General features: G+C 35.1%; 2 protein-coding genes across 2 annotated transcripts in view; both read right to left on the bottom strand.

The window, feature by feature from the left end:
* Positions 1 to 15,441, bottom strand: part of LOC107723482 (proprotein convertase subtilisin/kexin type 5-like) — a 19,369-nt gene extending 3,928 nt beyond the window's left edge. The window contains exons 1-13 of the mRNA XM_016532165.1: positions 15,247 to 15,441; positions 14,961 to 15,161; positions 13,301 to 13,369; positions 11,570 to 11,612; positions 11,330 to 11,472; positions 9,945 to 10,145; positions 9,697 to 9,780; positions 9,363 to 9,558; positions 8,150 to 8,364; positions 7,121 to 7,357; positions 6,571 to 6,804; positions 5,942 to 6,119; positions 1,963 to 2,177 (exon numbers count right to left, since the gene is read on the bottom strand). Coding sequence (XP_016387651.1) covers positions 1,963 to 2,177; positions 5,942 to 6,119; positions 6,571 to 6,804; positions 7,121 to 7,357; positions 8,150 to 8,364; positions 9,363 to 9,558; positions 9,697 to 9,780; positions 9,945 to 10,145; positions 11,330 to 11,472; positions 11,570 to 11,595 — 1,729 coding nt within the window. The 5' untranslated portion in view covers positions 11,596 to 11,612; positions 13,301 to 13,369; positions 14,961 to 15,161; positions 15,247 to 15,441. The remainder of the gene's footprint in view (positions 1 to 1,962; positions 2,178 to 5,941; positions 6,120 to 6,570; positions 6,805 to 7,120; positions 7,358 to 8,149; positions 8,365 to 9,362; positions 9,559 to 9,696; positions 9,781 to 9,944; positions 10,146 to 11,329; positions 11,473 to 11,569; positions 11,613 to 13,300; positions 13,370 to 14,960; positions 15,162 to 15,246) is intronic.
* The window catches only part of LOC107723238 (proprotein convertase subtilisin/kexin type 5-like), a 38,891-nt gene continuing 37,703 nt past the window's right edge, over positions 15,374 to 16,561 (bottom strand). Inside the window, exon 21 of the mRNA XM_016531967.1 lies at positions 15,374 to 15,597. Within this exon, the coding sequence (XP_016387453.1) occupies positions 15,491 to 15,597 (107 nt within the window). The 3' untranslated portion in view covers positions 15,374 to 15,490. The remainder of the gene's footprint in view (positions 15,598 to 16,561) is intronic.

Below are 16,561 nucleotides of genomic sequence, written 5' to 3'. Positions count from 1 at the left end.
ACAATTCTGAAATCAAAATAACAAATTACAAACGCAAATGCAAGTCTAAAAAAACAAAATAACAATTCAGAAAGCACAACAACAAGTCAGAAAACACAATGACAAATTCAAAAACAAAATAACAAGTCAGAAAACACAACGACAAATCCGAAAACAAATTAACAAGTCAGAAAACACAACGACAAATCCGAAATCAAATTTACAAGTCAGAAAACACAACGACAAATCCGAAATCAAATTTACAAGTCAGAAAACACAACGACAAATCCGAAATCAAATTTACAAGTCAGAAAACACAACGACAAATCCGAAATCAAATTTACAAGTCAGAAAACACAACGACAAATCCGAAATCAAATTTACAAGTCAGAAAACACAACGACAAATCCGAAATCAAATTTACAAGTCAGAAAACACAATGACAAATTCGAAAACAAAATAACAAGTCGGAAAACACAACGACAAATCCGAAAACAAATTTACAAGTCAGAAAACACAATGACAAATTCGAAAACAAAATAAGTCAGAAAACACAACGACAAATCCGAAAACAAATTTACAAGTCAGAAAACACAACGACAAATCCGAAAACAAATTTACAAGTCAGAAAACACAACGACAAATCCGAAAACAAATTTACAAGTCAGAAAACACAACGACAAATCAGACAAACCGGAAAAGTTAGGTATAGTTTGAGACAGCGCCATTGGTTTGGGATTACTCACCGCTGACTGGACGAGACATCTGTCAATCAAAAAATACGGAGTGTTTATTTACATTTAGTTAAAAGTGTCTGTAAACCATCAGCTCCAGTGGCGCAGATGGATAAGTGCGTGTCATTGGCTTTTTGACCGATCGACCCAGGTTCGGTCCCGCCTTTTGCCGAACTTTTTTTTTTTTTTCTTTCAAATCTCGTATCACATCGTAAAGGCATTTATTTTCAATAAAAATTAATGAAATAATCAAAAAGTTGAAAATAAAGTATCGGGTAGGGTTAGGGTAGGTGTAGGGAGGGCTTTATTGTACCAATAAGGTGGCATCCATTTAATAATTTAAATTAAAATAATAATTTACACTCAATACGTTATTATTGCATACTTGTTTATAATGTACTACAATACTGAAGTGCAGATAATTGCCACTATTTACAACAAGTAGTATACATAGAAATCCTGCTATTTTAACATAGTGTAAATGGGTATTTGCACTTAGTGTAAATAGCATATTGCTAAAAATACTGCTATTTTCACTTAGTGTAAATAGAATCCATTGCTAATACGAGATTTGAAAAGGGAGGAAAAAAAAGTTCGGCAAAAGGTGGGATCGAACCCGGGTCATCGCGTCAAATAGCCGACAACACAAACTTATCCATTTGTGCCACTGGAGCTGACATTTTATAGCCACTTTTAAAGTGTTGACAAGCCCAATCACACGTTGCAGGGCGGAATTACTATACATAGCCTCTGCCAACAAGGCATTTCAGAATTGTGATTTGTTTTGCACTTCTCGGCCACCGTAGAAAAATCACTCGCATACACAACCAAAATAAAAAAAACGTCAGACTAGTCACTAACTATTCAATTGTCAGGTTTCACACTCACTCTCACACACTCTCTCTCTCTATATATATATATATGTACACACACAAATTTCTGAATTTGAAGGATGCAGATAAAATTAAAAATAAACTTAAGCCTTAGTTGAAATTAATTAATTAGAATTAAGCTGCGTTATCATGTAGGTCAGGGTTTCCCAAATTATGGTTTGCATTGCATGCAAGTAAACAGATAAAACATAAATTTGTTTATTTTGACACAATAGCTAGACTTTAAGTGGACTCAAATCTGCCACTCTGAAACATGCTACAGCACTTAATTTCATAATCAGACTAAGCTATATATCGCGATTACTGTGCAGCCCCATTTATTTATTGGACAGTTGTAGGCATGTGATGAGTCTTACCCATGCATGTTTTACAGGTTGGGTGGCATCTTTGGCAATCTCTGTCGAAGGTGTGAAGGAAGTAGTTTGATGGGCATGTACGCAGACACTGTCCGGACTTTCTCAACAGGAAGTATCCATTTCTACATTTGAGACAGAAACGGCTGCTTCCTGAGCATTCCTCACATGTGTGGTCACACCCTTGACATGCTCTGCTGGTGGCGTTCACAAAGTAACTGCAGGGGAAATACAGACATGCGTTACAATGCTTTGTCATTTTGGGAAGCATCGTTTTTGAATAATCACAATTTAGTTGCATCAAAAGCAAGTCAGTTAGCATTATTATTACACAACACTCTAAAACACCTGATTCTGTATAATTACTGCTAAACTATATACTTGCAACACATTTGTGCTACTTTCATGTTTCTTGTATCACTCTACGGTTTCTCCCTTCTCCTATTAATGCATGATAGAAAAGGTAATTGTCCCAAATGAAAGCAATTAGCTACTGACTGTAGTAAAAATTTCATTGGAGGATGAAAATGAGAAAAATGCTGCATATTCTAGCAATTTAACCTGCTCAAGCATCATCAGTTATAAAAAGGTGGAGTAGAAAAACCTCTCTGGTAATTACTGAACATCTTGCTGCACAAAATACATGTATTTTGTTGCCATTTAGACTGAGAATATTCCAACAAACTGAAATGGTAAATGATTAGTTTCAGTTAGCTCTGGTGAGCAGTCATAGTGATAATGTTAATGTGACAGTCTTATGACGCTGGGAAACCCCCTCAGAGGATCCACAACGTCCTTTCGTGGCCATCTGTTCTCTATCCTATAATGAAAGATAGATGAGCAATTGAAAATGAAAATGCTGTCATCATTTATTCATCTTTCTGTTGTTATAAACCCATGTTGAGTTTCTTTCTTCTGTGACCGGTTTTAATGCACCTCCTGAGGAGGAGTAATTGTGGGAGAACGAAACCTTTAAGATTTTTAATGTTTTTGATAAACCCTTATGGTTTACCAAGGCTGCATTCATTTGATCAAAAATACAGCATAACAGCAGTCTTGTGAAATAGTAAGACAATTTAAAAAACATTATTTCTATTTAAATATAAAGTGACATTTATTTCTGTGATGGCGAAGCTGAATTTTCAGCATCATTACTCCAGTCTTCAGTGTCACATGATCCTTCAGAAATCACTCTAATATGCTGATTTGGTGCTCAAGAAACAATTCTTATTATTATGTTGAAAAAAGTTGAGCTGCTTAATATTTTTGTAGAAACTGTGATACATTTTTTTTCCAGGATTCTCTAATGAATAGAAAGTTCAAAATAACAGTATTTAGGCGCAATAGAAATCTTTTGTAACACTATAGATGTCACTTCTGATCAGTTGAAAATATGCCTGCTGAATAAAAGTATTCATTAAAAAAGATATATACTTATGAATAAATCAGAAATATAAAAGTGTAGTTCATAAAAAAGATAAAGAAACAGAAATAAAGATGATGGTGTCAAATTTCAAGTCAAACTATCCAATTGCAAATAATAAATAATTCACATATCATACAAAATTGCGTTGCAGCAAATCCTTTAATTTTTAAGGTATTCGGAAGAGAGCAACATGAAAAAAATGACTCGCCATCTCCTCGTTGGATGTGCCTTTAGATAGAAATGCACGGATTACATAATGAAAGAGGCCTGATGATTTGAGAAGGCTAAATTGATTTGATCAAACATATAGGCTATGATCAATTCATTGTCTGCCGCTGGTCATTACTTAAAAAAAAACTTACATTTAACAAACAAAAAAAATGCACCAAACATTTTTCTAAATGTACTTTATTAAAAAAAACGAAACGAAATAATCACTTTTCCATTACATACAAAACTGAACTATTTTAATAGCTGAAACAGTAGTATAAGCTTTTTTTGGGAAAAAAGACTATATATTTGACCTATATTTGAGGCCCGTGCAGGGCTCTAATCCACTTCATCCAACGCTGTTTTGTTCTCATCTGTGAGCATGCTCTTGATATATGTATTTCACCTTTTTGTTGAGTTTAAAACGTGTGACACAGTCGTTCTGCTCTCACTGATCATTTGGTCCCAACATTGGACACAACTATGCGGCACCATTGTGCAGCAGCAAGCATCACAACAAAAAAGGAACCTCAAGTTTGATCTAGGAAAATGTGTGCAAATGTATAGGGCCCCATTCCTATATTTTGCCTGGGGCCCCCAATTCACTAAATCCGCCCCTGAAAACACCCACAAAGTAGGTTTAAGTTTGCATTTTCTTCAGTCACTGCACTGGCTATTGGCCCCCCCCCCCCCCAAAAAAAACCTCATGCGTACCCTCAAAAGAAATTCTGCAGGCGCCCCTGGTCCGTGTTGAACGTGCTTTTTGTGTACCCTGCTTTTTTTTATTTAAATTTGTAGTTAAAATAAATTAAATATGTGCCCTCTAGAAGCTTGCGTTCTGCAAGTGAACGGCACTTTATTGTGCCATCTGAAAGAGGCACAAAATCACTTTCTCGGACTTTTAAATTAAATGTTCCCTCCTGGTGGAATCACCTGCCCAACTCAGTGATATAATCCTTAGGTGTGTAAATGTATAACTGCCTTTTCATTATTTTTTTTACTAGCTAAAAATAAATGTATTTTAAAGTTTAGAATTAGACAGCCTTTGCACACAGGCTTACGCTGGTGACTTATCAGTGGACTTTCCTCGTCAATATAGGCTATATTTTTTCTCACTTTTCTCATTCTATATTTCTGACGTTTCAAAAGCGCCTCCTACTGGCTGAGAATGAATGTTCATTTTCAATAATCCAGTCTGTAATTTTTGTTCAAATCAATGCGAAAATCCACCCACATAACCCCGTTTTAAATGAATATAATAATTTATACTTCTGGCTCACCCCTGGTTTAAACGCTCAATTGTGAGGTTTATTATTTTATAATTGATTTTGTTTTTGTGAAAACCTGTCTCTCAACTGTAAATCATTTGCTATTTCATGGTCTACAACATGAAAGAAAGCCATTATAACATGTACATGAAAAATGTAGAAACATTGGACACAACTATGGGGCACCATTGTGCAGCAGCAAGCATCACAACAAAAAAGGAACCTCAAGGTTGATCTAGGAAAATGTGTGCAAATGTATAGGGCCCCATTCCTATATTTTGCCTGGGGCCCCCAATTCACTAAATCCGCCCCTGGTGCGAGAACAGCATGTGAGTAACGAATTGAACTCTCTTTCGTTTCTTCTTCTTGTGGTTTAAAATTTCTTGTAATTGTAAATCGGCAAATTAATCTGCGAATCACGTGCGTGCCGAACGGTAGGGTCTCATCCGTACGTATTACGGATCAACTGCGATCTAATATGTTTTTTTAAGTAATTTTTTTTTTATTTACTTATTTAACATGAAATTGTCAAATTGCTACTCCATATCAATCGCATACAAAGAAAATACAGAATAATTAGAACAATCATTAACATAAATAAATAACAGAGTGTCATATCTATACACATTTTTCCCAGAACGTTCTTGCGACCCGGTAGCAATTCTTCCATGGCCCGGTAGTGGGTCGCGACCCGGTGGTTGGGGACCTCTGTCTTAAAGTACCTAAACTTATAAGACATGGTGCCCATATGTGCTGCATTCTAGAGGTGAAAGAGTTCAAAGACATGAATCTTTCTCATTATGTATCCGATTTTCTGGCTTAGTTTAATTTATAAAAACGACATACTTCAATGACACACAGGCTTCCCACAGTCCTGTTGCAATGCGTTTGATTTTATTTTCACTGCATCCAAACTCGATTCTTACTTTAGCAATAATTGCAAATAAATCTAAATTAACTACATTTATAAGGATAATAAAAACTACATTTATTAAAATTACATTAAATAAAACAATAAAAGTAAGTAAATAAATACATAAAAATAAATATTAAATACAGTAAATAATTGATATGATACCTTGGTGGACAGGTGGTGAAGCAGCTGTGTCCGAGCAGAAGCAGGCCTGGTTTACAGGTTGTACAGTCATTACTGTGATGTCCATGGCATGACGCACAGTTCACGTGGCACTGAACACACTCCTGCTTGTCCTCGTCCACATAGTAACCATCCGGACACGTGGACACGCACGTCTGATCTGACAAATGGCAGAAATATAACGTGTACAAGACATTACATCATGCATGTATGACTAATGTATAACAGTGCATTTCCATTATTATTAATCAGTGCAGCTCTTCAGACAGCTAGCAAGATGAACTAGTAATTTCACTTAATTTCTGTTATTTAGATTTGAGCGTAAATGACGTGATAATTCATAGGTTCTCAAGGACATTTTTAGAGATGTTCACTTTCATAGTCTCTAGCAAAATGAAATCTGGCAGGCAAGTCAGCTCTTACTGAACAGGAAGAGTTTGGGGTTACAAAACTACAAGTAACTATCAATCAGATGACAGAAGGCATGTAGTAGATTGTGTACAACAGGTTTTTCAGCAAAGTTCTGATTAAGTTGAACTTTCTTTATACTAAATGTCATTAAAGCTCAGTTTCATAGGGAAATGACATGTGGTGGGCAGGTGGGCTCTTACTGAGTAGGAAGTGTTTGGGGTTGCAGCTGAGGCATTGCTCTTTGCCTGAGCCCGAGCAGCGGAGACAGCTCTTGTGACAGGGCTTGCACTGGCTGTCCTTATCGGTGAACGTGTGCAGAGAGCAGTCACTGAAGAACTGGCAGTGGCCGTTCACATCCTTCCTCATGCTGGCTCTACAGGTGAGGCAGGAGGATGGATGAGGACCCGAGCACGTCAGGCAGGACTTATCACACTCTAAAAAACAGTCAGAACGCAGGTATGGTATGACTAGAATGTTAGCATGATCGGGTGAATGTTATTCCATTTTAAAATGTATTCAAAAAGAAAACAGATGTTTTAAATTGTAATAATATTATTTCACAATAGTATTGTTTTTATTGTATTTTTGATCAAATAAATGCAGCCTTGTTGAGCATAAGAGGCTTCTTTCAAAAATACTTTAAAAAATTAATTATTCAAAATTTTGAAAAGCAGTGTAGGAAATTGTCCAACACTATCCTGCCAATCTGAGGCAATTTCACCCATAAACGAAGGAGAATATGTATTGTACCTCGACACTCTGCTCCGTCCAGGTACGTTTCTGGCGGGCATTGGAACAGACACTTTCCGTTGTGACGAACATCTCCATAATGCCCACAGGAGGTGCAGTCATCTTCATCAGGTCCGTCACATTCTGCACAGTCACTGTGACATGGCGTACACAGCTTCTGCTCTACGTTTGTGAAGTACCGCTTGGGACAGTCACCCAGACACTGATCCTCATGCAGGAAGTAGTACTCTTCACACGCTGAGAGAGCAGGAGAAAGATTAAACACAAAGTTTCAGAGAGGTAATGCCAAACTTCAGTGTAGAGAGAAGAAAAAGGAACTTGACAAATATGATTACGAAGGCTGCATTTATGTGATTAGAAATACAGTAAAAACATATATTATTGTGATTTAACATAACTGTTTTCGACATAACATGTCATTTATTCCTATGATGGTAAAGCTGAATTTTCAGCATCATTATTAAAGTCTTCAGTGCCACATGATCTTTCTGAAATCATTTTAATATGCTGGTTTGCTGCTCAATTAATTTAAGTTATTATTGGCAATCAGGTAAAAAATTGTGCTTAATATTATCAATATTGAACTGTTATGCATTTTAAGACCCTTTGATAATTCAAAAGAACAGCATTTATTTGAAACAGAAATATTTTGTAACATTCTGAAAGTCTTTCCTGTCACTTTTGATCAATTTAATGCATCCTTGCTGAATAAAAGTATTTGTTTTATCTTACCCAAATGTTTTAAATGGTATCACAGTTTCCAGAAAAATTACATTTTAAATGATTTTCAAATAGAAAATAGTTTTTTTAAACTTGTAATAATATTTCATGATATTACTGTTTTATTTTTGATCAAATAAATGCAAACTTGGTGAGCATAAGAGACTTCTTTCAAAAATATTTTTTTTTATATATTTTTTTTCAAATTTTTGACCAGTAGCCTGGGACAACAGTTTAGTGTATTATATACAGTTTAGTGGTTATTATTACAAAATGTCAGTCGGTGATGAATAATGTTAAGAACCTCACCACTGCATTTGCCCGTTTGGTCACATTCAGCGCAGCTGTTTGGACAGATCTCACATACTCCATCTGTTATAAAGTGCTTGGAAGGGCACTGATGCACACAGGTGTGTTTGAAACGCACATAGTCTTCCTCACAGCTCAGACAAAAATTGGCTTCCCCCTCACATGAAGCACATCCCACGGCACAGCTGAGACAAACATCAGCCTCTGGGTAACCCCTGTGAGGATGACACAGAAATGATAAGATCTTTGTTAATGTATGGCTGTGTTCCAGCTTCTATACTTCAACTAAAAGTTGGTATCTTGCTGGTAATGGTACATATTTTTGAGTTTGAACAAGATACTGCACAGATATTATAGTGCTACTCAATAAAAGTCTTGATCCACAGAACAATTGCACTTTTAGCTAAATTCATTACTTTCAAATTCATCATCACATAATTTCTGGAAAAGAAAGATCACAACAGAACACAAGATACCAAAAAACAAAACAATAAAATAAGATCCAATTAAAATAAAAAAACACTGCATTTTCTCTACAACTAAAAAAGTTGACACTGTTAAAATAAATATTACAAAATATAAATAAAACACCGTATGTTCTCTACAACTAAATAGGTTGTAAGACTTATAAAATAAAATAAAATAAATCAAAATATAAAGTTACTATTTTAGGATTACTAAAATAGTATTACAGTATTCAAAATTAGTATTATACGGGTGTTATAGTCATGCACAATAAAAGTCTTGATTACTTTACTTTATACTTTAAACACAACATGTGAGAAAGGGGAAAATAAATAAATAAATAAGATGTAATTAAATAAAAATAAATAAAACACTGAATTTTCTCTACAAATATAAACGTTGACAGTGTTAAATGAAATGATAACAAATAAAATAAAAATAAAACAGTATTTTCTCTACAACTAAATAAAAATTTCCTCTACAACTTGAAAATAAAAAATGAACTTAAAAATAAATAAAAAAACCTTAAAAAACAAAACACAACAACGAAAGAATGTGAGAAAGGAAAAGAAAGCAAAATAAAAATTAACAAAAAAAATTAAATAAAATGTAATTAAATAAAACATAGATAAAGCAAACATTTAACAAATTACAGTGACCAGTACAATTTGGGATGCAGCCTGTGTGTGCATGAGACCATGCGTGTGAACATGTAGCATTTTGTGTGTTTTGAAAGAACATTTTTCACCTTTTACACTCAGCAACACATTTGCCATCCTGCAGGTAGAGCGGACCAAAGCTTTCTTTGCATTTCACACAGTGATGTGCGTCCTGACACATCAAACAGCCTGCTGAACAGTCTTCACAACGCCCACTCGTCTGGTTCCCATGAGTCTCACGTGGACAAACGGACACACACCTCTGGCTGTTGGTGAGAAACATGCCTGTGTAGACATACAAACACGCATGTAGAGATTCCAGCTGACAACATTTGACAAAGATTACTACTATATTCATAATGTCTTTCTGCACATGCATACTGAGAAACAAGTAGACTGATGGCACTACAGAAGTTCACTCACCTTCCTGACAGGAATCACACTGGTCTTCCCCGTGCCCTGAACACATCCTACAGGAGGAATCACACTGCTCACACTCACCCTTACCTGCGCACACACACACACACACAAAATCAATAAACAAACAATCACACTTATTGTAAAAGATTTCCAGTGTCTTTGAAATCAATAGAACATAATATAACTCATGTTGACTTTTTAATTAAAATAATGAATTATTGAAATGAATTCCAGAATATAAAGTTTTGTACCGTTTAGGAATTTTCCGTCAGGACACTTCATCTTGCTCTTGCGGATGCACTGACCCTTGTCTAGAAACATGTCATCTTCACAGGAATCACAGTCGTTATTGTCCGGACCGCCACATGATCGGCACGTGTGGTGACACGGCTCGCACTCCTGCTTCATGTCACCATAGAAACCCTCCTTACAGGTTTTTACACATGTGCCATCTGCAGGAACACATGATTGCAGTAAATAGACAGATATTTGGGCAGGTGGAGGCTTAAATGAGGGTTCAATATTTCGCCATTGAGCTAATGCATGGATGCTAACTGCTATAATACCGCGGTTTATGAAAATTAAAACAAAGTAAATACTAATACGTCTGGGGGGAAAACTAAAATACATTTTCATGACTCGAAAACTTTTTGAGATGTATTATAAATCTTCTCAATCTGTCTGCATAAAACATTAAAATGCCACTCTACAGCAATAAGACAGACATTTAACACAGCTAAACATTTTAAATGATTGCTCATTAACTTTGGCAGCTCTAAAATATTAAAACAAAAAAAATCTAAATCAACTAAAACAAGAAAACTTGAGAAAAAAAAACAAATTAACAAAACATGAAAATGGAATAAAAGTGCAATTATTGTTAACATAAACTAAAACAAACTAAATTAAAAAAAATTTGTTAACTGAAATAAAAATAAAAACTAATATACCAAGGAAAAACTGAAACAAATACATTTTCCTGACTCTAAAACTAAAACAGCTTATGAGTTTGATGTTCTATTATAAAAAAATTAAATAACTGAAACTAAGAAAAACTCTGAAAAACTTAAAACTAATAATAATATAGCGAGAACTCATGAAAACTAAATTAAAAATACAAATTAACTAAAAATTCAAATCTATGCTAACTCATATATATATATATATATATATACTCTATATGCCATACAGTATGTGTGCACATGTCAAAACCAGCTTCTGTTTAGATTACCCAAACATCAAATTACCTGTTGCATACATAACTGGGGCATGTTGTCACAAAGGCTCAATATATATTCAATGATCATTTACCTTTTTTTTTTTCATGTGTAATAATGGTGGAAATATGCTGATATGGAAACGATTTTTCTGTAGCCAAGACTTTACACAAAAACTGACTTTCAAACATAAACCTAAACTAGCCGTGTGCCTCTCTATATCTGTAACTGAGCAGTCAAAATAGTGCAAAGCAAATACCAGGACTGGCGACAGCACATCTGTCTCTCCTCATGTACTGTAAGTACATCAAAACTCATGCTGTTTCCCGAGAAGCTCGTTCAAAGGCACGGCGCACACATACAGTACAGACACAAAACCTGAATGCTGATACAGACTTGCATGTGAGAGATGATCTGACCTGACAGGAAGAAGCCTTCCTCACACAGGTAACATTCAGAGGCATCGCAGGACTCGCAGTGATCATCACATCGAGCACACCTCATTGACAACTTGTCCTCAAACGTCCTCTCAGGGCAGATCTTGAGACAGCTCAATTTCAGCCTGCAGAAATACAACATCTCTTACTCTTTACATCATTAGCACATCGATTATATAACTACTCGAAGTCACAAAGTCAAAAAACATGAGACAGACTTACTGATAATAGTCCGGTGAACAAGCCATGCAATGCTCTGGATTCACTAAAGGAAAAGACATACTGTTAAAACACTCTTCATATTACTATAATACACTCATTCAAATTACTAATGATTTAGAAACTTTGACTGGAAATGCATTTATCCCCCTGCGATATTATGGTGACCAGCAGAGGACGACATTGCTGCATTTCACACACTCAGTTCTCAGTTTACTGGAGGTCAAAATGCAAAACAATAACGTAATACTGCTGTGTTACTAAATTGTCTTATGAATTTATACAAAACAACTAAAATGAGCCTATTTTCAAAAATAGTGGAGTGTTCCTTTAACTTTTTTGGTTTGACTCAATCAATGCGTTTCAGCCTGCATGAGAAAAAAAAAGTTTATTGTTTATCTGCCTGAGCTGCTGCAGAGAAAGAAATTAATATGCACAGGCACAAATGATAAGAAGATATGAGTGAGAAATTACAGTTTTTAAGCTTTAAACGTCTCTGTTTCTCAGTTTGAATACGGCACTATTCCTGCAATACTACACTGACCAGCAGAGGGCGACAGCAATAAACGGAATATCACTACACATACACCGATTATGATTTTGTGTTTTCCAAATCTTTTTGTTGAAGGAAAGATGTTAAGTTTCTCTGTAACTTTATCGGTTTATGCGATTTATATTTTAGACACTTATCGGTGTCTTTACAACTTTGATCTTGACACACTGACTTGAAATTGCTCACCTAGACAGCATTTTGCACACGACTTTTTTGAGCCATGATGCCAAATAATACTGCCTTTAAGTGCAGCCTATGCAGGCAGCCTGCTACATTTTGAGATACAGACCAGACATGCTCTAATTATGAGAATTACAACAGATGAAACGAGATACTGGAAGCTGTGGTGAGACACACAACCCCTATCATTTGTGCACTAGTAGCCTACACACGCATATAGAAATTACTGCTGCATCTAGAGCAGAAACGGGTCCAAATCACAAACCAATAGTCAAATGCTTCTATTTTGTAATTTATAATTTTGTAATAAACTATAAGTCTAATAATCTGAGCAAAAAGTTACAAAAAAAAAAAAAGTAAGAATTACCCATGTAAATCCTGACATATGAAATAATAGTCAGATTTTTTTTATTTTATTGCGTATCATACTTGATCAGTCTTTTATGGCTCATATAGTATGATATTGACAGAATATGAAGTTCACACTCAAGGAGGAAAAACCCTTAATTTTTATTCAGAGGCCAAACTGAGTAAAAAAAAAACCCTGATGCATCGTATTTGATACATTTGAACATGATTTTTCTAAAAATATAATCAAGTAAACCTAAGTTGCTCAAGTCCAGTAAGTGTTAGTCTTTTAATATTACTGACAATTTAAAGTCAGACAACAGAAGGCATGTAGTGGATTGTGTACAACAGGTTTTTAGCAGTTTTGATCATGTTGATAATTTAGAAGCCTTAGAAATTTGTGCATCAAAATATAGAGTGGTATAGAGTGATAGAGTAGGCTTTATAGGGTTAATAACATAATAACAGAAAATAGTGCAAAATAGTGCATATGATGCACATATATAGCCCCGGCTAATGTTTAAAGGATTATCAAATCAGACGTTTTCAAGACTTTAAGCAAAGGATGTTTTTTGCTTAAGACATGATGCATTTAATTTCTTTAAGAGCAATGCTTGTTGTGCACACATCCATCCAAATAATGATATACTGACCGGTAAGGCAATGCTGACAGCCCTCCTCACAGGGTACACAGTCTTCACGATCAAGGTCGACTACTTCACCTACAGAAGAACAAGCATCGCACCAGGAGTCAGTACTTTCATAGTGTCGCTAACATGGAAAAAGAAAATGCACGATATAGATGTACATAAAAACTAGATAATGTCTGTATTAGCATGTATAATAAGACCGAGAGTGTGCGCGAGTCTAAAACGACAGGAAAGAGCATACAGAGGCTGCGTGTGTGCACACAGTAGTGTGTGGGAGCCCTGGAGGCCAGAGCACAGGATCCGTTTATACATGTCTGCCACTAATGATAAGAATTTCTGTTCCCCCACGGTCTCATTTCTGGTGCTATTTCAGTCTGACTTCTGCAGACAAGCTCTTCCCTCATGCTCAGCTCATCTCTGACTGTGATAACAATTTGTGAAGAAGATTAGATAAACAGCAGTGGGTGTCGTGAGAAGCCAAACAACATCCATAGAGTTCGATTTACAGATATGCAAGTAGCACAGCACACAAAACGAGAGAGAAGAACTTCTGTCTAGTGGGGTGAAATCTCATGAAAACAGGTCCTTGTCAAACTGCACTGCAAAATCAAAAGAAAAAAGTACATTTTCTTCTACTTTTAGGTGCATTAGCATGTTGTCACACTATTTTCATGACAATTAAGTACATTAACCCCTTTTTACTTCCTGTAATTTTTTTCATGATGACTCTCAATAGATTCATGACTTAATAGATTCATTAAATCATAACTTTTTTTTTTTTTTTTTTACTTTATCACAATATACTGTGTTTTACTGTTACAACTACTGTGTTAGTACTGTTCAAAAGTATGGGGTCAGTAGGATTTTACTTTTTTTATATAAATTAATACTTTTATTCAGCAAGGATTCATTAAATAAAAATGATGATAGTGATGACAGTAAAAATGAAAGTGAAGACTATTTAAAAAAAGATGTTGTTCTTATAAAATTTCTATTCATTAAAGAATCCTGAAGAAACATTGTCACAAATTCCACATAATATTAATCAGCACAACTGTTTTCAACATTGATAATAAGAAATGTTTTCTGAAGGATCATGTGACACTGAAGACTGGAGTAATGATGCTGAAAATTCAGCTTTGCATCACAGGAATAAATTACATTTTAAAATATATTCAATTAGAAAAGTTTTTTAAATTGTACATTTTAATTAAATTGTATATTTTTTAAATTGTAAATCTTTTAAATTATAATATTTCACAATATTACAGTTTTTACTTTATTTTATCTTTTTTACTGTTTGTTGATGCATTTTGATGCAAAAAAAGCAGCACCACAAATGCTATCATGATGTAAACACATTATCATAATCATATATCAAAAATATTATATGGTCATTTCTTGACCGGTTTTGTGAGATTCATCCATTGGAAACATTATGGTGAAAAATACTGGCAAAAAAAGCAAACAAAAACCTTTTGGCAATGACGATGTGTTTTTAACACTGGGCCTACAGCTCAACCACTAATTTGATTTTCAGAAGAATTTTCAAATAAACCTCACTCACATTCCAAAAAAAACCTAACCAGAATCCTGACATCAGAAAAAAGAAACGCCAAGCAAGCAATCGAGAACATTGTAGAACAGTTTTGATGCAACTGACCCACTCCACACTCCAGTTTGGCACACGTCCTGTCTTTGGGGTAGTAGGACGGGGTGCAGTGGAGACAGTGACCTGATGAAGTACACACAGTGCAATTTGGAGGGCAGGGGTCACATGTTCCCTTCGAGGAATGGGAATAGCCCTTTGGACAGCTTTCACGACACTCCCCTTCAAAGAGGTACCGCTCCACTCCAAACCTATCTGTGTGAAAACAGAAACAGAGTAAGAATTACAATAAAAGTTTGTATTTTTCTCTGTTATGTGAGGCAGTCATGACTCCGTTTACCTTTGCTACAGCCAGTACATTTGTCAGGCGCCCCGTCAGTACATTCGAGGCATGTGTGGTGGCAAAGATGACACTGTCCATCCCTTTCATACTTCCCAGGATCACAGCGGATCACACATGTCCCATTATCAAAAAGCCTGCCAAAGAATAAAGACTGAAATCTCTCCCCACACAGTGCACATCTTGTCTCACTGTGACTTTATTTGACTGTGGTGCTGTGAGAAACAAGTGATTTGTTCACACTTCACCTGGTGTACGGGCAGCTGATGCAGTCTTTACTCTCAGGTCCAGTGCACTTTGAGCAGGTTGAGGAACACAGTTCACATTTTTCAGCTTCGCTTAAATACTCCCCTGACAAAAAAAATACAGATAACATATAAGCTACATAAAGATCCATAACTAGAATATCCCACTTCATCTAGTGTAGGTAGACACTAAAACTTTATTAGCAGTTCTTCCATGCTTTGTTGGTAAATAATCCAATGGTTCATGTTGTTTATTATATTAGTATATTTATGTATGTAGCATCAGAAATAACTCAAATTTCCCTGAAGGCACAGTTAGAAAAAAGTAGGAAAATACAAACAAAACAAACAATCAAGTAAAACAAACAAGCTGATTAAATAAATACAAATAAGCAAACAAAACAAACAAGCAAACAAACAAACGAAACAAGAAAAGTAAACATGCTAACAAAGCAAGCAAACAAAAACACATTCAAGCAAGCAAATGCAACAAGCAAACAAACAAACAAAAAAGCAGAGTATACAAATACATACAAACAAGCAAACAAAACAAAATCAAACATGCAAACAAAACAAGCAAACAAAACTAAATAAATACAAACAAGTGAGCAAATGAAACAAGCAAACAAACAGCAAATGAAACAAGCAAATTAAATATACAAGCAGATTAAACAAATACATGCAAACAAGCAAACAAAACATACATACGAACAAGCAATCAAACGAAACAAGAAAACAAAACAAGCAAACAAGTAGATTAAACAAATACAAACAAGCAAAAAAGAAACATGCAAATGAAACAAACAAAAACAAATACATGGAAACAAGTTAAAAAAATACAAACAAAAAAACAAGCAAACAAGAACACATACATATATACACATATATATGTATATATATATATATATATATACACACATACATACACACACACACACACACACACAAAAGAGAGGGAAACCAAGGTGCTTACCTGTTCAGCTTTAGCATTAATAAAAAAAGGCTTCTGGTTGAAGAACTGACCAGCTGACGTTTATGATTGTGGACAATTCAAAGGCCATAAACATGCA

The sequence above is a fragment of the Sinocyclocheilus rhinocerous genome, unplaced genomic scaffold, assembly GCF_001515625.1.
Source record: "Sinocyclocheilus rhinocerous isolate Xijiao unplaced genomic scaffold, SAMN03320098_v1.1 scaffold311, whole genome shotgun sequence".
In the NCBI taxonomy this organism is placed as follows: Eukaryota; Metazoa; Chordata; class Actinopteri; order Cypriniformes; family Cyprinidae; genus Sinocyclocheilus; species Sinocyclocheilus rhinocerous.
The sequence above is the reverse complement of the archived record's forward strand: the minus strand, read 5'-3'. Positions and strand labels throughout refer to the sequence as shown.